At 36.6% G+C, this 17,439-nt stretch overlaps 1 protein-coding gene across 1 annotated transcript in view; it reads left to right on the plus strand.

The window, feature by feature from the left end:
* LOC143440773 (vomeronasal type-1 receptor 4-like) overlaps nt 1-17,439 on the plus strand; it is a 96,917-nt gene that overhangs the window by 34,207 nt on the left and 45,271 nt on the right. The window contains exon 4 of the mRNA XM_076927552.1: nt 9,278-9,304. Within this exon, the coding sequence (XP_076783667.1) occupies nt 9,278-9,304 (27 nt within the window). The remainder of the gene's footprint in view (nt 1-9,277; nt 9,305-17,439) is intronic.

Here is a 17,439-nt window from a genome sequence, read left to right on the forward strand (position 1 = left end):
CTTGCCAGTTTCTATCACTTTGATCTCCTTTTGTTGTCTTACTGCTCTAGCTAGATCTTCAAGTACTATATTGAATAGGTATGGGGACACTGGGCATCCTTGTGTTGTTCCTGATTTTAGTAGGATTGCTTCAAGTTTGTCTGCATTTAATTTGATATTGGCTGTGTGTTGCTTTTATTATATTTAGGTATAGGCCTTGAATTCCTGATTTCTCCAATACTTTTAACATGGTGGAGTATTGTATTCTATGAAATGCTTTTTCAGCACCTAATGCGATGTCATTAGATTTTACTCTTTGAGTTTGTTTATATAGCGGATTACATTAATGGATTTTTGTATATTGAAGCAACCTGGCATTCCTGGGATGAAGCCTACATGATTGTAGTGGATGATGGTTTTTATGTGTTCTTGGATTTGGTTTATGAGAATTTTATTGAGTATTTTTGCATGGATGACAGTTTTAACATGATCTTGAGCTTTTTTTACTAATAGATTACTGAGAATATTTTCATCATAATGGATATTTGATTTCAAATTTCCTTTTTAAATATTCTGTCTTTATCTAGCTTGGCATCATGATAATTCTAGCTTCACCAAAAAACCTTGAAGAAGTTAATGCATCGTTTATGGATTTTAGTTTTGTGTTCTCTGAGAATGTTAAAATTAAATAATATTTGACCCAGGTATTCTACTCATTGATGCATAGTCAGAGATTCTCATATCATACCATAGTAATGTATGTATATCTGTAATCATTTCAGATTCCTTTATTGCAGCAATGAAATGGAGCCTTTTTGCATATTCATAAGCAAATTAAATATTAAATTTAACAAATACAAAATTGACTACAATTCTACTACTGTGAAAGATAGAATCACAAAATATGTAGAAAGACTGATTGATTGATTGATTGATTGATTTGATTGATTGATTGATTGATTGATAATGGATAAAATTATGCCTGCTCACCCAAACTCAAAAAGAAAAAAATCACATGTTCTCCTTCATATACAGATCCTGTCGATATGTCCATATTTATTTATGCAAAGGTATAGAGCTTCATTATAACATTTAGAGAACACAGCATGAAAGGTAATAGTAGGTGAAGCATAGGGGAAAAATGCAGAATTTATACAAGAGGATATAAAGATAATATAATTTTGTTTTCAGTGTTGTCAATTTATTTTAGTTTCTGGTACATTGGAGTAAAATACATAATTCTTAGTGACAATGCAAAACTCTCAATGATGCTCTATGGCTTTAGCATAGCTATGCAAGCTGTGTTGAAGTTCATTCAAATGTACAGAATTTTAGCCTGGCCCAGTATTCTGTTGAGCGGCTATTTTGCTGTAGCTCTTTAATGCTTTCATTTGTGAGATTATGACAATAAACTGAATTTAGTTTAATATCATACTCCAACACAGTTTATCCAAACATGCTAAGATTGTTCCACATATAGCCACTAATAAATGCAATGTATCTCACAAATAGACTGAATGAAAGAAATCACTTGATTACCATTTTAGATGCCAGAAAATCTTTTCTCTTTTTAAAAATATTTTATTGAAAATAATTGTATTTTCAGAAATCTGTCCTGATTAAAGCTTTCCTTTTCTCTACTCCTCCTAATTTCTCTCTTCACCTGTAGATCCAATCCCTTTCTGTCATTAGAAAAAAATGCAACAACAAAACATAACAAAACACAATACCTAAAGATAAAACTAAACCAATCACACTAATATTGCAAGAGTCAGATCCTTACTGACAACCTTCAGTTATGTTTAACATTCAAAAGCATCTACAACTTTTTAAAAAATAATGCCATAATTGGAGTGTAACAAGCAAACACAACTATTTGGAAGACAGTTTCTGTTAGAACCATTTCAATGAAAGAAACAGGTTGGGGAGAAAATACAGACACTGAAAACGGAACAATATGAAAACAATATAATAAAGGAAACCAGGGATGACAGCACTACAGTTAACTTGAGTTGTGAAAAGTAACCCAAAGAAAAAGGGGTCAGGAGTGTGTACTGGGGTGATAAGAGAAATGAAAATACCTGAAACTTGAGCAGGAAAGCATTTGGAATAGAATATATCTGACATATGTTTTAGACTAAGATATATAAGTTGGGACAAGCACAGAATAAAAGGATGGAAGTCAGTAATGCTGGACAATGGACAGAAGGACAGGAAAGAAACTGCTAATGAGGTTGAACTAATGAAAACACAGAGTCACTCAAAGAGTTTGCAGCATAGAAAAGGGATACAATAGAGAATTAGTGAGGTATGATGGCATGTAGTGGAATTTTGAATGTCATAAGTGATAGAAAGAAGGCAGATGTAGACAATGGTTTAGCAATGACCAATGAAGACTATCTGAATGCTTTTCTACCCCTAGAAACTCGTCCATAGTGAAAATGTTGGTGATACTTTAAATACTTCTTTCTCTGAATCCAGGTTCCACCCATATTTGTTTTTAGATACAATAATAGCTTTCAATATGCCTAGCAAATTTTCTAGTTATTTGATTTATAAGTTTGTGAATTAATGTCTGAGCCTGTTCTTGGAACTGAACATACATGATGGAAATCAGTATACTGTGTAATTTTTATGTTTTAAGAAACATCTTATGTCAAAGAGGTGTCATGCCATGCTCAAATTTCTCCTCTCCGAATAAACAGAAGATGTAGATACTGAATTGTGATCTATCCTTTTTACCATTTAGTACAATTCCAATGAATGCCTCCATTTATTTTTTATATAAATAGTATAAAATAATCCTAAAAGTCAAATGGTAACAAAAGACTCTATATAGTGATAATGTATTCCTCACAATAAGAACAATGCTACAAGAATTACTATTTTAACTCTTAAGAAATATTCCAAAGATATAGTAACAAAACCATTGTGGTATTGCAGAAATGGATGTTTTTATTAAAACTACACTTGCCCAATAATTGAAAACAACAGTATTTTTATTTATTAGCTAAAATTTCTATTTCATAATTTTATATGCATAAAGACATATGTATGTATATATTTATGTATTTATGAATGCATGTGTCTATGTGTATGTATGTATGTATATATGTTGACAGTTTGTTTGCTGTCTTCCCAGTAGTTGTCCTGATATCTTCATAAGCCAAAACATTCATCAACCAATAGTTCTTCAGCTGAGCTATTTGGAGAAAACACCACACCAAAAATTCTTCAGGATTTGCATGTCATTCAAGAACATCTGACATATCCATCCTAACAGAATGAATAGTTACTAATTTCTCATTCTGTCCAGTTTTATGAAAATAATGTGAGGTTGATACAGTTCATATTGAATAAAACAATCTAATATATATATGTATGTATTTATGAAGAGACACGTTCTTATGAGTCAGAGATACAGGATCTCCTTTTTACAGAGCAATAGCTGTGACTGGCGAAGAGTAATCCCAGTGAGGATCCAGTGTTAGTATTAGTAGTATGGCAGAGGCCAGAGGTCCAGTACCAGACTAGTGTCTCATTGCAATGAACAGTTGGCGGGGGGAGGGAAGCTGTTTCAGCAAAACAATTCTATGTACCAACTTGACACACCACAGTATCCATTGAGAGATGGTTATTTTGTTTGTGTGTTTGTTTGTTTATTTGTTTGTTTGTTTTCTTTGAGGTAAAGGTTCCAAGGACAGAAGATAGGAATGGATAAAAAGTTGAATCTGACTAGGGATCCTGAATTGAAATTCAAAAAGAGAGATACTGGGTTTTATGATTTAATTTTGTATTCAGCTACTTTTTTGAAAGAGATTTTTCAATTGTAGGAATCCTCCCTGCAATTTTAAGGGTCACTAATGTATAATATCATGCTATCTATAAAAATACTTTGATTTCTCCCTTTCCAATTTGTATCAACATGATCCCTTCCCTTGTCCTACTGCAGTTACTAAGAATTTAAGATCACCACTGAATAGATACAGAAAGGATGGATATTTGTTTTGTTTTGTATTTCATTCAAATTACTTGGAGTTGTTCCTCTATTTAAGAGGATGTTGGATAATGGTTTGCTCTACTGTCTTTTTATGTTTATCTATAAACTTTGCAGGATTTTATCATGAAATAGTGTTTTATATACTCAAAGCCTGTTCTCTACATAAGCAATCTAAATTGATTTTTTTCTTCCAGTTTGTTTATATTGTGGATTACATTTATTAATTTATGTGTGCTAAATCATTAGTGTTGGGATGATATCTACTTGACTGTGGTGGATGAACTTTTGATGTGATTTTGGAATCTGTTTGCAAGTGTTGTATTTTTGTTTAATTTCATTTAACCTTTTTTTACACTCCAGATTTTATTCTCCTCCAAGTCCACCCTCTGATTATTCTCCATCCCATACCTCCTCCCTAACCACTGTCTACACAAGGAAGACCCTACCTCCCGTCCCCATCCCACCAGACCTTTCCATTTTCTGTGGTCTCCAGTCTCTTGAGGGTTAGATGCATCTTTGCAGATTGAACACAGACCTGGCATTCCTCTGCTGTATATGTGTTGGGGGCTTCATATGAGCTGGTGTATGATGCCTGGTTGGTAGTCTAGTATCTGAGAGATCTGGGGAATCCAGGTTAATTGAGACTGCTGGTCCTCCTACAGGGTCGCACTCCTGCTCATTTTCTTCTAGCTTTTCCCTTATTCAACCACAGGGGTCAGCAGCTTCTGTCCATTGGTTGTGTATAAATATCTGCATCTGACACTTTCAGCTGCTTGTTGGGTCTTTCAGAGAGCAGTCATAATAGGTCCTTCTTGTGAACACTCCAGAGCTTCAGTAATAGTGTCAGCCCTTGGGGTCTTCCCTTGAGCTAGATCCCACTTTTGGCCTGTCACTGGACAACCTTTTCCTTAGATTCTTTTTCCTGTTTGTCCCTGAAGTTCTGTCAGACAGAAAGAGTTATGGGTCAGAGTTTTGATTGTGGGATGACAACCCCATTGCTCACTTGATGCCCTGTCTTTCTGGTGGAGGTGGGCTCTACAAGTTCCTTCTCCTCACTATAGGGCACTTCATCTAAGGTCCCTCCCTATGAGTCCTCAAGAGTCTCTCACCTCCCAGGTCTCTGTTACATTCTGAGGGTTCCCTCGCCTACCTCAAGAGGTTACCTGTTTTCATTACTTCTGCTGACCCTCAGGGATTCGGTCTTTTCCCCTACCCAATACCTGATCATGCTCCCCTCTTCCCCTATCTGTCCTCTTTCTTCACAGGTTCTTCCCTCCCTCATTTGTTGTGATTGCTTTCTTTTACCTCCCAAGTGGGACTGAGGCATCCACACTTGGGCCATTTGGCTAGTTAACCTTTTTGACTTCTGTGGACTGTATCTTGGTTATGCTGTACGTTTTCTCTCTCTCCCTAATACCCATTTATAAGTGAGTATGTACAATGCAAGGCCTTTTGGGTCTGAGTTTCCTCACTCTGGAGGATATTTTCTAGTTCCATCCATTTGCCTGAAAAACTCAGGATGTTCTCATTCTTAATAGCTGAATAGTATTTCACTGTATTAATGTATGTGTTTATAATTGAAATCTTTGTAATTCTTTCTCTGTTCAGTCCTTCTGTGTTTGGGGTATCAGAGCAAGTGTGGCTATGTAAACTAAACTGAGTAATATTATTTGTTTGTATTTTCTGGAATAATTTTTATGTGCAATTGTCAGATGGCTCAGGATGTTGGACCTTTTTTTTTAACATCTTTTTCACCCATTGAGATTCCTGTATTGAGAATTCTCTGCTCTACTAGGATAGACAATTTCACTGTTATTCCTACTGATCCACAAGCATAGAAGATTTTCCATGTTCTTATGACATCTCTTATTTCTGTTGTCAATATTTAAAGATTATTTCACAAAAGTCTTTCTCCTGCTTTGTTAGAGTTTCCTCAAGGTATTTTATATTATTTGAAGCTTGTGTGAAAAGAATTTTCACACTTCTATTTCTCTTAGTCTTTTTTTCCCCTATGTTTATAGTAGGACTACTAAATTTTGTGGGTTAATTTTATTTTCTTTTAATTGTAGAAAGTTTTATGTCAGTTATAGAAGGTACCCACTGGAATTTTTAAGGTCCCTTATTTTTACTATCGTATCACCAAATAAAAATACTTTGCTTTTTCGATTTCTATTCCCTTGATCTCCCATTGTCTTACTGCTCCAACTAAGACTTCATGTGTGTTGACTAGGTATAGAGAGAATGGCAATAGTCTCTTCTTCCTGGTTTTCATGAAACTGCTTTGTGTTTTTCTTCACTTAAGTCTAAACTGGTATTTGCTTGCTGTTAACTGCCTTTATTCTGTTGACCTCTATCTTTTGTATCCCTAATCTTTTCCAAATTTCTATTGAAGTGCTATTAGCTTTGGTCAAAGGCCTTCTCTGCATCTAATGAGATGATCGTGTACTGTTTTGTATTTTTTCTTTCAGTTGTTTATATGGTGAAATAGTAAACCATTCCTACATCTCTGAGATGAAGTATATTTGAACATAGTTATGATCTTTTTAATGTGATTTTGGATTTTATTTGCAAATATTTTATTGAGAATTTTGCATATATGTTTATGGGAGAAGTGGTTCTGCAATTCCCTTTTTTGCTCTTTTTTTAAAATTTTGGTTAATGTAGGGTTTTTTTTTTTCATATGTTTTGGATATAATACAGTAACTAGCCTCATAAATGAATTGGACAGTGTTGCTTCTGTTTCTGTTTTGTTGAATAATTTAAAGAGTGTTGGCAGTAACATTTCTTTGAAATCCAGGTAGAATTAGATGCTAAATCTAGGTTTTCTGTTGTTATTTTTCATTTGTGTTTTTTCTTCTGTTTTATGTATTTTTTGAGAGATTTTAAATTCTTGTTTGTACTTCATTATGGTTTGCAGGTCTGTTTAAATTGTGTTCCTTATGTTGATTTAGTTTTAATTACCTGTTTGTGTGAAGAAAGTTTTCCATTTCTTTTAGCATTTGCAATTTGGTGAAATATAGGATTTTAAAGTGTATCCGTAAGATTCTCAGATGTAGCATGGATCTGTCGTTCTGTACCAGTTTGTTGTCTGACTTTGTGAATTTGGATATTCTCTCCCTAGCTTTTAATTCAATTGGTTAAGCATTTTCCAACCTTACTGATTTTCATAGGAAAGCAGCATTTGGTTTCATTGAATCTTTGTATTTTTTATGTTGTTTGTTGTTTATATTTTATGCTTTGAGCTGTGACTTTGAATATTTCTTGCTGCCTACACCGTTTGTGTGGAGCATGTGTCCTTGTTATATGTTGGAACAACATTCAGGTATATATGCCCAGGAGTGGTATAGCTGGGTCTTCAGGTAGAACTATTTTACTTTTCTTAGGAACAGACAAATTAATTTCCAAAATGGTTTTACCCGCTTGCATTCCCACTAGCAATGGAGCAGTGTTCCTTTTACTCCACATACTATCCAGCATCTGCTGTGACCTGCCTTTTTTATCTTAGCCATTCTGCTTATTGTGAGTTAGAATCTCAGGGTCATTTTGACTAAATGACCCTGATGACTAAAGATGTTGAACATTTATTTAAGTGCTTCTCAACTATTTAAGATTCCTCAGTCGAGAACTCTCTGTTTACCTCTGTACTCCATTTTATTTTCAGAGCTGAGGATTGAACCCAGGGTCTTGAGCTTGCTAGGGAAGCTCTCTACCATTGATCTAAATTCCCAAACCTTTACTCCATTTTAAAAATCAGATTAGTTGCTTCTCTGAAGTCTAAATTCTTGAGTTCTTTGTATTTTGGATATTAGCACTCTATCAGATGTAAGGTTGGTAAAGGTCTTTTCTCAATCTGTGGATTGACATTTGGCCTATTGACAATGTCCTTTGCTTTACAGAAGCTTTGCAATTTTATGAGGTTCCATTTGTTGATTGTTGACTGTAAAGCATAAGCCACTGGTGCTCTCTCTCTTCAGGAGATTTTCCCCTATGGCAATGTGTTTGTGCCTCTTCCCCACTTTTTCGTCTATTAGATTCAATGTATCTGGGTTTATTTGAATGTCCTTGATCCACTTGAACTTTAGTTTTGTACAAGGGGATAAGAATGGAAAGAATGATTTGCATTCTTCTACATGCAAATTGCACCAGCACCTTATGTTGAAAATGCTATCTTTTTTTCCACTAGATGGTTTTAGTTCCTTTGCCAACAATTAAGTGACCACAGGTGTATGGGTTCATTTCTGGATCTTCTATTATATTACATTGATTTACCTGCCTGTCTCTGTACCAATACCACGCAATTTTTATCACTATTGTTCTATAGTACAGCTTTAGGTCAGGATTTGTGATTCTCTCAGAAGTTCTTTTATTGTTGATAATAGTTTTTGCAGTTCTGTTGTTTTTTTATTCCAAATGAATTTGAGAATTGCTCTTTCTATCTCTGTGAAGAACTGAGTTGGAATTTTGATGAGAATTGCATTAAATCTGCAGCTTGCTTTTGGTAAAATGCTCGTTTTTACTCTGTTAACCCTGCTGATCCATGAGCATGGGAGATCTTTTCATCTTCTGAGGTTTTCTTCAATTTCTTTCTTCAGGAACTTAAAGAAGTTATATTATTTGTGACTATTGTGAAAGATATTTTTCCCTAATTTCACTCTCAGCCCCTTTATCCTTTGAGGAGAGGAAGGCTACTGATTTGTTAGAGTTAATTTTATATCCATCGACTTTGCTGAAGTTGTTTTCAGCTGTAGGGGCTCTTTGGTAGAATCTTTGGGTTTTCTTACATATACATCATATCATCTGCAAATAGTTATATCTTGACTTTCTCCTTCCCAACTTGTATCCCTTTGGTCTCCTTTTGTTGTCTAATTGCTGTGGATAGAACTTCATGTACAATACTGAATGGCTAAAAAGAGAGTGGGCAGCCTTGTCTTGTCCCTGATTTTAATGGGATTGTTTTGAGTTTTTCTCCATTTAGTTTGATGTTGGCTATTAGTTTGCTGGGTATTGCTTTTATTATATTCAGGTATTTACCTTGAATTCCTGAACTTTCCAATACTTTTAACATGAAGGGTTGTTTCATTTTGTCAAATGTTTTGCATCTAATGAGATGATCATGTGTTTTTTTTTTTTCATTGAGTTCTTTTATATAGTGGATTTCATTTTTTGAACCATCATTGCATTCCTGTGATGAAGTCCACTTGATGGTAAATGATTTCTTTGATATGGTCTTGAATTTGATTTGCTAGAAATCTATTGAGTATTTTTGCATCAATATTCATAAGAGAATTTGGTCTGAAGTTTCTTTTTTTTATTGAGTCTTTTGTGGTTCAGGTATAAGTGTAACTGTGACTTCATAGAACAAATTGGGTAGTGTTCCTTCTGTTTATATTTAGTGGAATAGTTTGAGCTGATTATTTTCTTAATTTCCTCAGTTTTTTGTTATGTCTCCCTTTTCATTTTTTTTTTTAAATTTAGATACTGTTTTTGTACCCTGTAGTTAGTTTGGCTAAAGGTTTATCTATCATGTTGATTTTTTCAAAGAATCAACTCCTAGTTTTTTTGATTTTTTTTTTGTGTAGTTCTCTTTGTTTCTACTAGGTGGATTTCTGCCCTGAATTTGATTATTTCCTGCATCTATTTCTCTTTGGTGTGGGGAAGGACATAACATACTCATCAAAGGAAAAATCCACCAAGATGAGCTATCAATTCTGAACATCCTGATACTGAGGGTAGAGACTGAGAAGCACCAGCATGAGGCTGGAGGATTTGACTTGGCAACAGGGTGAGTTGAAGATCTAAATTTATCCTCCCTTCTCTCTTATTTGGACTGGTCTGTGGGTTCCCAGGGAATGGCAGTTGAAGCTGGGGGCTGGGAAAGTACAGCGAGTTGGGGGAGTGATGTTTGGAGGGGAATGTCTATGTGTTCCACTGTAGATGAGGTAGAGAAGAAGGGAGGCCTCAGCTTGTAGTATGTTACAGAGGTAGAGATTTGACTGGGCATTGTAGCTGGAGGAGCTGAGGTAGGGGTGAAGAGCTGCAGTCAGCCTGTATGGTTCCCTGGGTATAATGCCTTTGAGTTCCCTGGGGATGTTGTTACATTTTGATTGTATATCCATATGCAATGCTCCAGTATGTGATAGTGGCCTTTTTTGTGATAGCTAGAAGGTGGGAACAACCCATATGTCCCAGAACAGAAGAATGGATACAGAAAATGTGGTTCATTTGCATAATGGAATACTATTCAGCTATTAAGAATATGGACGTCCTATGAACGTGTAGAATATATAGAATAGAACGTATAGTAGAAAGACAGGGTATCAAATGGAGGGATGAGGTTGCCATTCTAAAGTCAAAAACTCTCACCCAGAATTGATCCTGTCTAAAAGAACTGCAGGGATAAAAATGGAGCAGAGACTGAAGGAAAGGAGGTCCATTGACCAGTCCAAATTGGGACAGATCTCAAGGGTAGGCTCCAAGGCCTGACACTATACTGATGCTAGGATGTACTTACAAACAGGAGCCTAGCATGGCTGCCCTCCAAAAGGTCCAACAAGCCTTTGACTCAGATGGAAGCAGATACACTGAACTACTGGGCTACAGTCAGATATGCCTGTGGCTGAATTTGAAAATTACTGAAAGAAGTTGAGGAGGAAAGTGACCCCATAGGAAGACCAGCAGTCTCAACAACCTGGATGCCTGAAATCTCTCAGACACTGAGCCACCAACCAGGCAGGATACACTAGCTGATCTGGACCCATGATACATACAGAGCAGAGGACTGTCATGTCTAGCCTCAATGAGAGAAGATGCACCTAACCCTTGAGAGACTTGAGTACCCAGGGAATGGTGAAGACTGGAGGGGTGCGAGGGTGTGTGGAGTTCTGGGGATATCCTCTTGGAGACAGAAAAGGAGAAAGAGATGAGTACTTGTTGGAAGGCAGAAGGGATAGGTAATAATGACTGGATTCTAAAAAAATCATTAAAAATTATGTTTTTTTAGGAAGGTGATTTTTATTGAGAATCTTTTATTTTCTGGATTCCTTGTACATCAGGTGGGCAAAGAATTTCAATCTGCAAGTTGAAAATTGAAATTTGCCTTACAAAATATGTTCAGCTCACGTAGTCTACTGATTTAACCACATGACAAACTCCACCAAGGATTTTGACTAATCTTAAAAAAGTAAAGGTACTACTAATTTAATTCTCTGAACTGTACTTCTGAAGAAAAGTGTGATTTGAAAATGTATAATTGGAATATGTAAAATTAGGAAGTTGTATTCCATATTCAGACAAAACATTATGTGGGCATAATACTGTAATGAGTCATAAGAACAAAGGTTCTACTGTTGGGGGCCGATTTTTAGCAGAAAGCAGCTATCAGCTTTGCAGCCATCTTGAGCCATATACCCTGACATGAGACTTGGATTACAATAGCCTACAACAGCTGAGCACGCTCCGATAATCTTGGTTTAGATACCTTGAGATTAAAGGTGCGTGAGATTAAAGTTTGTGAGATTAAAGGTGTGTAACTTAAGAGTATAACTTAGAAGTATAGAGATCAGAGTTAGAGACAAGACCTAAGGGCATGATTAAAGGTATGAACAAAAGGCGTGGCTTAGAAGTGAGACATATAAAAGGCAGAGACAGAACAGATCAGAATCAGACTGAGATCAGAGAATCAGACACATCAGACATCAGGTAGAAGACACTTGGCTCCAGACAGAATCAGACACAGCAGATAGAGGAGACAGAGAAGGAGACACTTAGAGGAAGAGAGACTGAAGAATAAACGGGATTGAATCACACCCTGTCTGGTCTCCATTCTTCAAGTCTGCCTTCACCCTCGCTCTTGCTGAACCCCGACCGGAAGACCAGAGCAGCAGCTTGGGCCTGGATACAGTGGCCGCCCAAACGTGAGTCGGCCCGGGCCTCAACATTTTGTCTGGGCTGTGACGTTTTTTGGCCGCCCCAACATGGGGCTAGTGTGGCCCCCAACATTATTTTGGCTGCCCCAATGTGTGGCTAGTGTAGACCTCAACAGTCTACAGGATGGAAAACACAGATTGAGGCTGGTAATATTCATAGCCACCAATTGGGATTATAAAAAAAAAGGGCAATGCAGTCTTGTAAGAAAGAGAAAACAGTATAAAATGCCAGAATGGTAGCTACCAGGGCCAGAATGATCTGGGTGGCTATGGATTCTGCAAAGTTTCTGCTTGAAACATATACTGGTATAGTTTCAAAAAAACAATAAACTAGCACATGATAAAGTAGTAGAGGGTAAATCCATCCAAACTGGCCAGATACAAAAGGCAGAGAAAAGATTTTCTAGAGATTCTGTGTATGAGTGTTTATGAATTTCTGTTTAGGGTGTAAAAAGACTACCAACCAGGGAATTCCTCATCATGGATATTAACAGCTCAAGAGTGATTATCTACAAAACATATATGGACAAATACTATCACTTTGTCCTCTGTTGTACCTAATAAATATGATGTTTCAAATTTCAGTGGCAGAACACCACCAATCCAAATTGCATTTATACGTGTCTGTGAAAATGTCCTTTTCTTATTCCTTCAGCACCACTAGCCTTGAGTCTAGGCCCCAAGCTATATAAACTATGAAAAGTACCAAGTGCATAAGCAGGCTCCATAGCAGGAGTGTGACCATAAACAAATTTCACATCAACTTTGCCTTCTGATATTTTGTTCAGAGCTATAGAAAAGGAAGTAATACCTATTTAATATACCAATATTACCAAGATGTATAATGTACAAATCATAAGTTATGTTATAAATAGTTAAGAAAAGCAAAATTATTCTAGACATTAAATATTCTTCAAAACACTTCATTAATTGATAAATAGCACAAAACCAAACTTTACTTTCAATAATTTATAGGAGCAGGAGTGAGAGGATGGTGACACAGACATCCAACTTAGGGTTGAGCACTCTCAGACTTTTATTCTTATTATTGATTTGTAATGTGTTCTACATTAAGCACATAACTGTCTAAATCATGTAATTTTACCAAAGATTACAGGGTCAGGCATTGTCAGGGGCATCTCTGCTTGCACACTGAAGGCCTGGAATCAGCTATAAGCTGAAAGCCAGCCTGCTAGCGCAAAGTCTTGGGTCTCTGTGAAAAAAGCCTTGAAACAGACGGCTGGAAGCTTTTGTAAACAAGCAGCTTTGATGGACAGTTGCCAGGCTCTAGTCATAGACCTTGTAGATAAGTAACCTTGTTGGATTATTATTATTATTATTATCCCTAACTTCCATAGGGACAAGTGAATCATAGGTGGAGTTGGAGTGACCTGTCCCCTGAAGCTTCACCAAGCTGATACTCTGTTCTGAAAGATATCTGTATTTCCCCTAAACACTTATGCTCCTGCATCATCCCCTTCCCCCACATCCTGCATTTTTAGGTATATTACCCCTGTGTGAAAAAGTAAAAAGTGTGATTTGATCAGCCTATAGACAGATCGCCTTTCTTTGTGTTTGCCTCTCCCCCATCTTCTCTTCCAGGTGAACTCCCCAGACCCCTGTTTAATGCCCTGCTGGCCAGGACAAGGCATGACATTGATTCCTGTGAAATAGGACTAAAATGTGTTCAGGAACATGTAGCTACCCCATGGCAATAAAGCCAACATTGCCAATGGACACATCTTTCTTGTCTGGTCAGTACTGAAGTATTTTGGGTAAACCTTTTAGACAGAACATTGCTGTTTTTATTCCTACAAAACCTACACAGCATTTTCTGCCACAAGAAAATCTGGACAGCAGAGATACTTCTACTTCATGAATATGAAGCTTGGTGGCTCTTCTTCCTTCAATATCATACTATAGTATACAGATTCAACTTTTATTTACAACATGTTATTGTAATCTCAGATAGTGATTTCTGAATACACTCACACTTCTAGCACTTTGTGAACTTTGCATGGAAGGTTAACTCAAATTTAGTGGGGACAAACTCCTCTAAAAGCTGACTGATACAATCTGGATCCTGTTAGCTTATCACAGAATTGCTTTGTCTAGCCTAATACTAACTTTTCAATCTCGTCTAACCTTCTTGTTAATTCTCATTCCCTGGCTCCCTCTGTCTTCAAATAAACCTTCTTTTATAAAAGGGTCCCAGTAAAACTGTTTCCACCTCTCTCTTTCTCTGTGCTGCTCTGTTAAGATCTCTGCTTCATGTGCTGATCTCATGAGAATTTGGTAAATCCAATCTCATACTCATTTTGTCAAATTTTTCTCTAATTAATCACTTTGCTTGCTTTTCAATTAGTTATCACTTGCAAAAGGGCTACTCCCTTCTCCAACAAACATGACACTGTTAGAGATTAAAGCTATGTACTAATGGCATGTTTGTATTCTTGCCAGAGGTATTAAAGGTGTGTCATCCCAGTTGGATCACAGAGACCTAGAAGGTCCTTGGATGTAATGCTTTGATAGAGCAGCCATGTGGCTGCATGAAAATTTCTCTACAGAAGTATTGAGTAATGTTGCAATAATATACATAGAAAGGCAGTGCTCCTTTCCATATATATACATATGCAGCTACATCTCCATATATTCTGCTGGGTGTGTTTTGCTTCTTTTTGTTCTAGAGTTTTCAGATGTGTTAAATTGCTAGTGTAGGGTTTTTCCAATTTCATTATGAAGGCACTGAGTGCTGTGAATTATCTTCTTAGCATTGCTTTCATTGTGTCTCATAAGGTTAGGTATGCTATGCCTTCATTTTTTTTAATTATAGAAAGTATCTTATTTTTTCTTTATTTCTTTCCTGACCCAGTTACCAATAAATAGAGTGTTGTTCAGTTTCCTGGAGTATATGGAGTATATTTAAGACCAGCCTCAGTCTGAGGCAATCTGACAGAATGAATGGATTATTTAAATCTTCTTGTATATTTTGAGTCTTGTATTGTTGATTTTGGAGAAGTCTCCATAAGATGTTGAGAAGATGATATATTGTTTTGTTTAGGGTGAAATGTTCTCTAGATATCTGTGAAATCCATTTGATTCATAACTTCTGTTAGTTTTACCGTGTCTCTGTTTAGTTTCTGTTTCCATGATCTGTCCATTGGAGAGAATGTAGTATTGATGACTCCCACTATTATTGTGTGAGGTTCAATATGTGTTTTGAGCTTTACTAATGTTTCTTTTACAAATGTGGGCCCCCTTATATTAGAGCATAGATGTTAAAAATTGAGAGATTCCTTTGGTGGGTTTTTTTTCCTTTGATGAGTATGAAGTGTCTTTCCCCATCTCATTTGATAACTTTTGGTTGAAAGTCTATTTTATTGAATAATAAAATGGTGATTCTAGCTTGTGTCTTGGGACCATTTACTTGGAAATTCTTTGTCACCAAAGTGTGTCTCTTGTATGAATCAAAATGCTGGGTCCTGTTTACATATCAAATCTGTTAGCCTATGACTTTATATTGTGGAACTGAGTCCAATGATGTAGAGAGATATTAAAAGGAATGATTGTTTGATCCTATTATTTATGTTGTTTGAGGTGGTAGCATGTTTGTGTGGTTCTCTTGGGTTTGGGGTGAGTTTATTAATTTTTTTATTTCTCTTGGGTAAAGTTTTCCTCCTTGTATTAGATTTTTCTTTCTAGAATCCTTCGTAGAACTAGACTAGTGGAGTCATATTGTATAAATTTGGTTTTGTCATGGTACATCTAAGTTTCTCCACCTATAGTGCTTGAGAGTTTTACAGGGTATAGTAGCTTTGGCTGGCATTTGTGTTCTCTTAAGATCTGCATGTTATCTGTCCAAGTCTTGCTTTCAGAGTCTCCACTGTGGAATCTAGTGTAATTCTTATAGGTCTACCTTAATATGTTTCTTGGCCCTTTTCCCTTGCCACTTTTAGTATTCTTTCTTTGTTCTGTGTATTTATTGTTTTGAATAGTATGCGATGGAAGGGATTTATTGTCTTTTCCAATGTACTTAGTGTTCTGTAGGCTTCTTGTATTTTTTTTTTTTTTTGGCCATCTCTTTCTTTAGGTTAACAATTTTTTCTTTTATGATTTTGTTGAAAGGGTTTTCTGACCCTTTGAATTGGAAATCTCACTCTCTTATATTTCTATTATTCTTAGGATTGGCCTTTTCATTGTGTCTTGAATTTCCTGAATGTTTTGAGTTAAGAGCTTTTTGCACTTTGTAGATTGACTGTTGTGTCAATATCTTCTATGGTCTCTTATATGTTTGGGATTCTCTCTTCTATCATATGTATTTTGCTGGTGTTGCTTACATCTGTAACCCTTGATCTCTTTCTTAGGATTTCTATCACTCATAAGCCTCCCTTTGTTATGTCTTTATTGTTTCAATTTCTGTTTTTGCATCCTGGATGGATTTGTTCAATGTGTTCACCTGTTTGATTGTGGGGTTTTTTTATTTATTCAAGGGATTTCAATTGGCATTCATTTCTGTTGCTTATGTTCTTGAGCTTCCGTCTTGTCATTTGCTTATCTATGGTGTTAACTGGCCTTGTGATGTCTGACTGAAGTCTGTCTCTCCTGTGAGTCAGGCTATGATGTACCTTGAGTCTCTGGGTGTGAGAGAGAGTCTAGAGAGATTGCTCTGTGAGATTGTGAGTCTGGTTGTGATGGAACTCTTGGGAGTCCAGCTATCTCTTGGTGTGGGAGGAGTTCTGGAATGCCAAATCTTCCCAGGGCAGTGTTGTATGCTAGAAGAAATTTGTATCTCTGCAGATAGGTCCTGCATCTACTGGGCCCCATTGGGGTCCCAGGTAGGCCAAGTATTGACATGGAAAGTTGTCTCACCTGTGAGCCTGTTTATGCCAGAGCTCCTGGGAGTCAAGATATCTCTTAATGTGCCAGTGATCTTCTGTAAAGAGACTTTTTGTTCTGAGTGTTAGACCTACTGCACAGAAAGATTGCTGAGAGCAGGAGAATATAATTTTCTCTAGGGAAGGTATCCAAACTGATTAGGCAGTATCAAATGGTGAACCCTGAAATTATGTATATACAGAGGACATTATGAAGCCTGAAGAAAGCTGTCTAGAATTCATTTTGCAGGGCAATTTAAAGGCAAAGGTGCAAGAGAACAGATTACTGCAAGAGAGCTGAGTGCAACTGAGAATGATGAATTTAAACCCTTACTGAGTCTTCTTAGCCAGCAGGTGTCAAGTGCAAAAGGCTTGTCTAATGAGTCATGGGGCTGCCTTCACTGGCAACAGGGAGATATGATGAGGAATGATGATTTCAAGGAAATAAGTCAATATGAAATAGGGCTGGCCCTAGGATGTACTAATTGGCCCCTAGCATGAACTAACTTCTGCTGCTGCCTGATATGCTTGAGTGCTGAGCACTGTCTTGCATGGTTTGGTGACAATGGTAAGACTGGGAAGTGAATGTGAGAGGGGTTGATGATAGGCAATTTCTAAAAAATACACTAAAACTTTAGGTGAAATAAAGGCAAAGAAGCCT

The sequence above is a fragment of the Arvicanthis niloticus genome, chromosome 30 (assembly GCF_011762505.2).
Source record: "Arvicanthis niloticus isolate mArvNil1 chromosome 30, mArvNil1.pat.X, whole genome shotgun sequence".
In the NCBI taxonomy this organism is placed as follows: Eukaryota; Metazoa; Chordata; class Mammalia; order Rodentia; family Muridae; genus Arvicanthis; species Arvicanthis niloticus.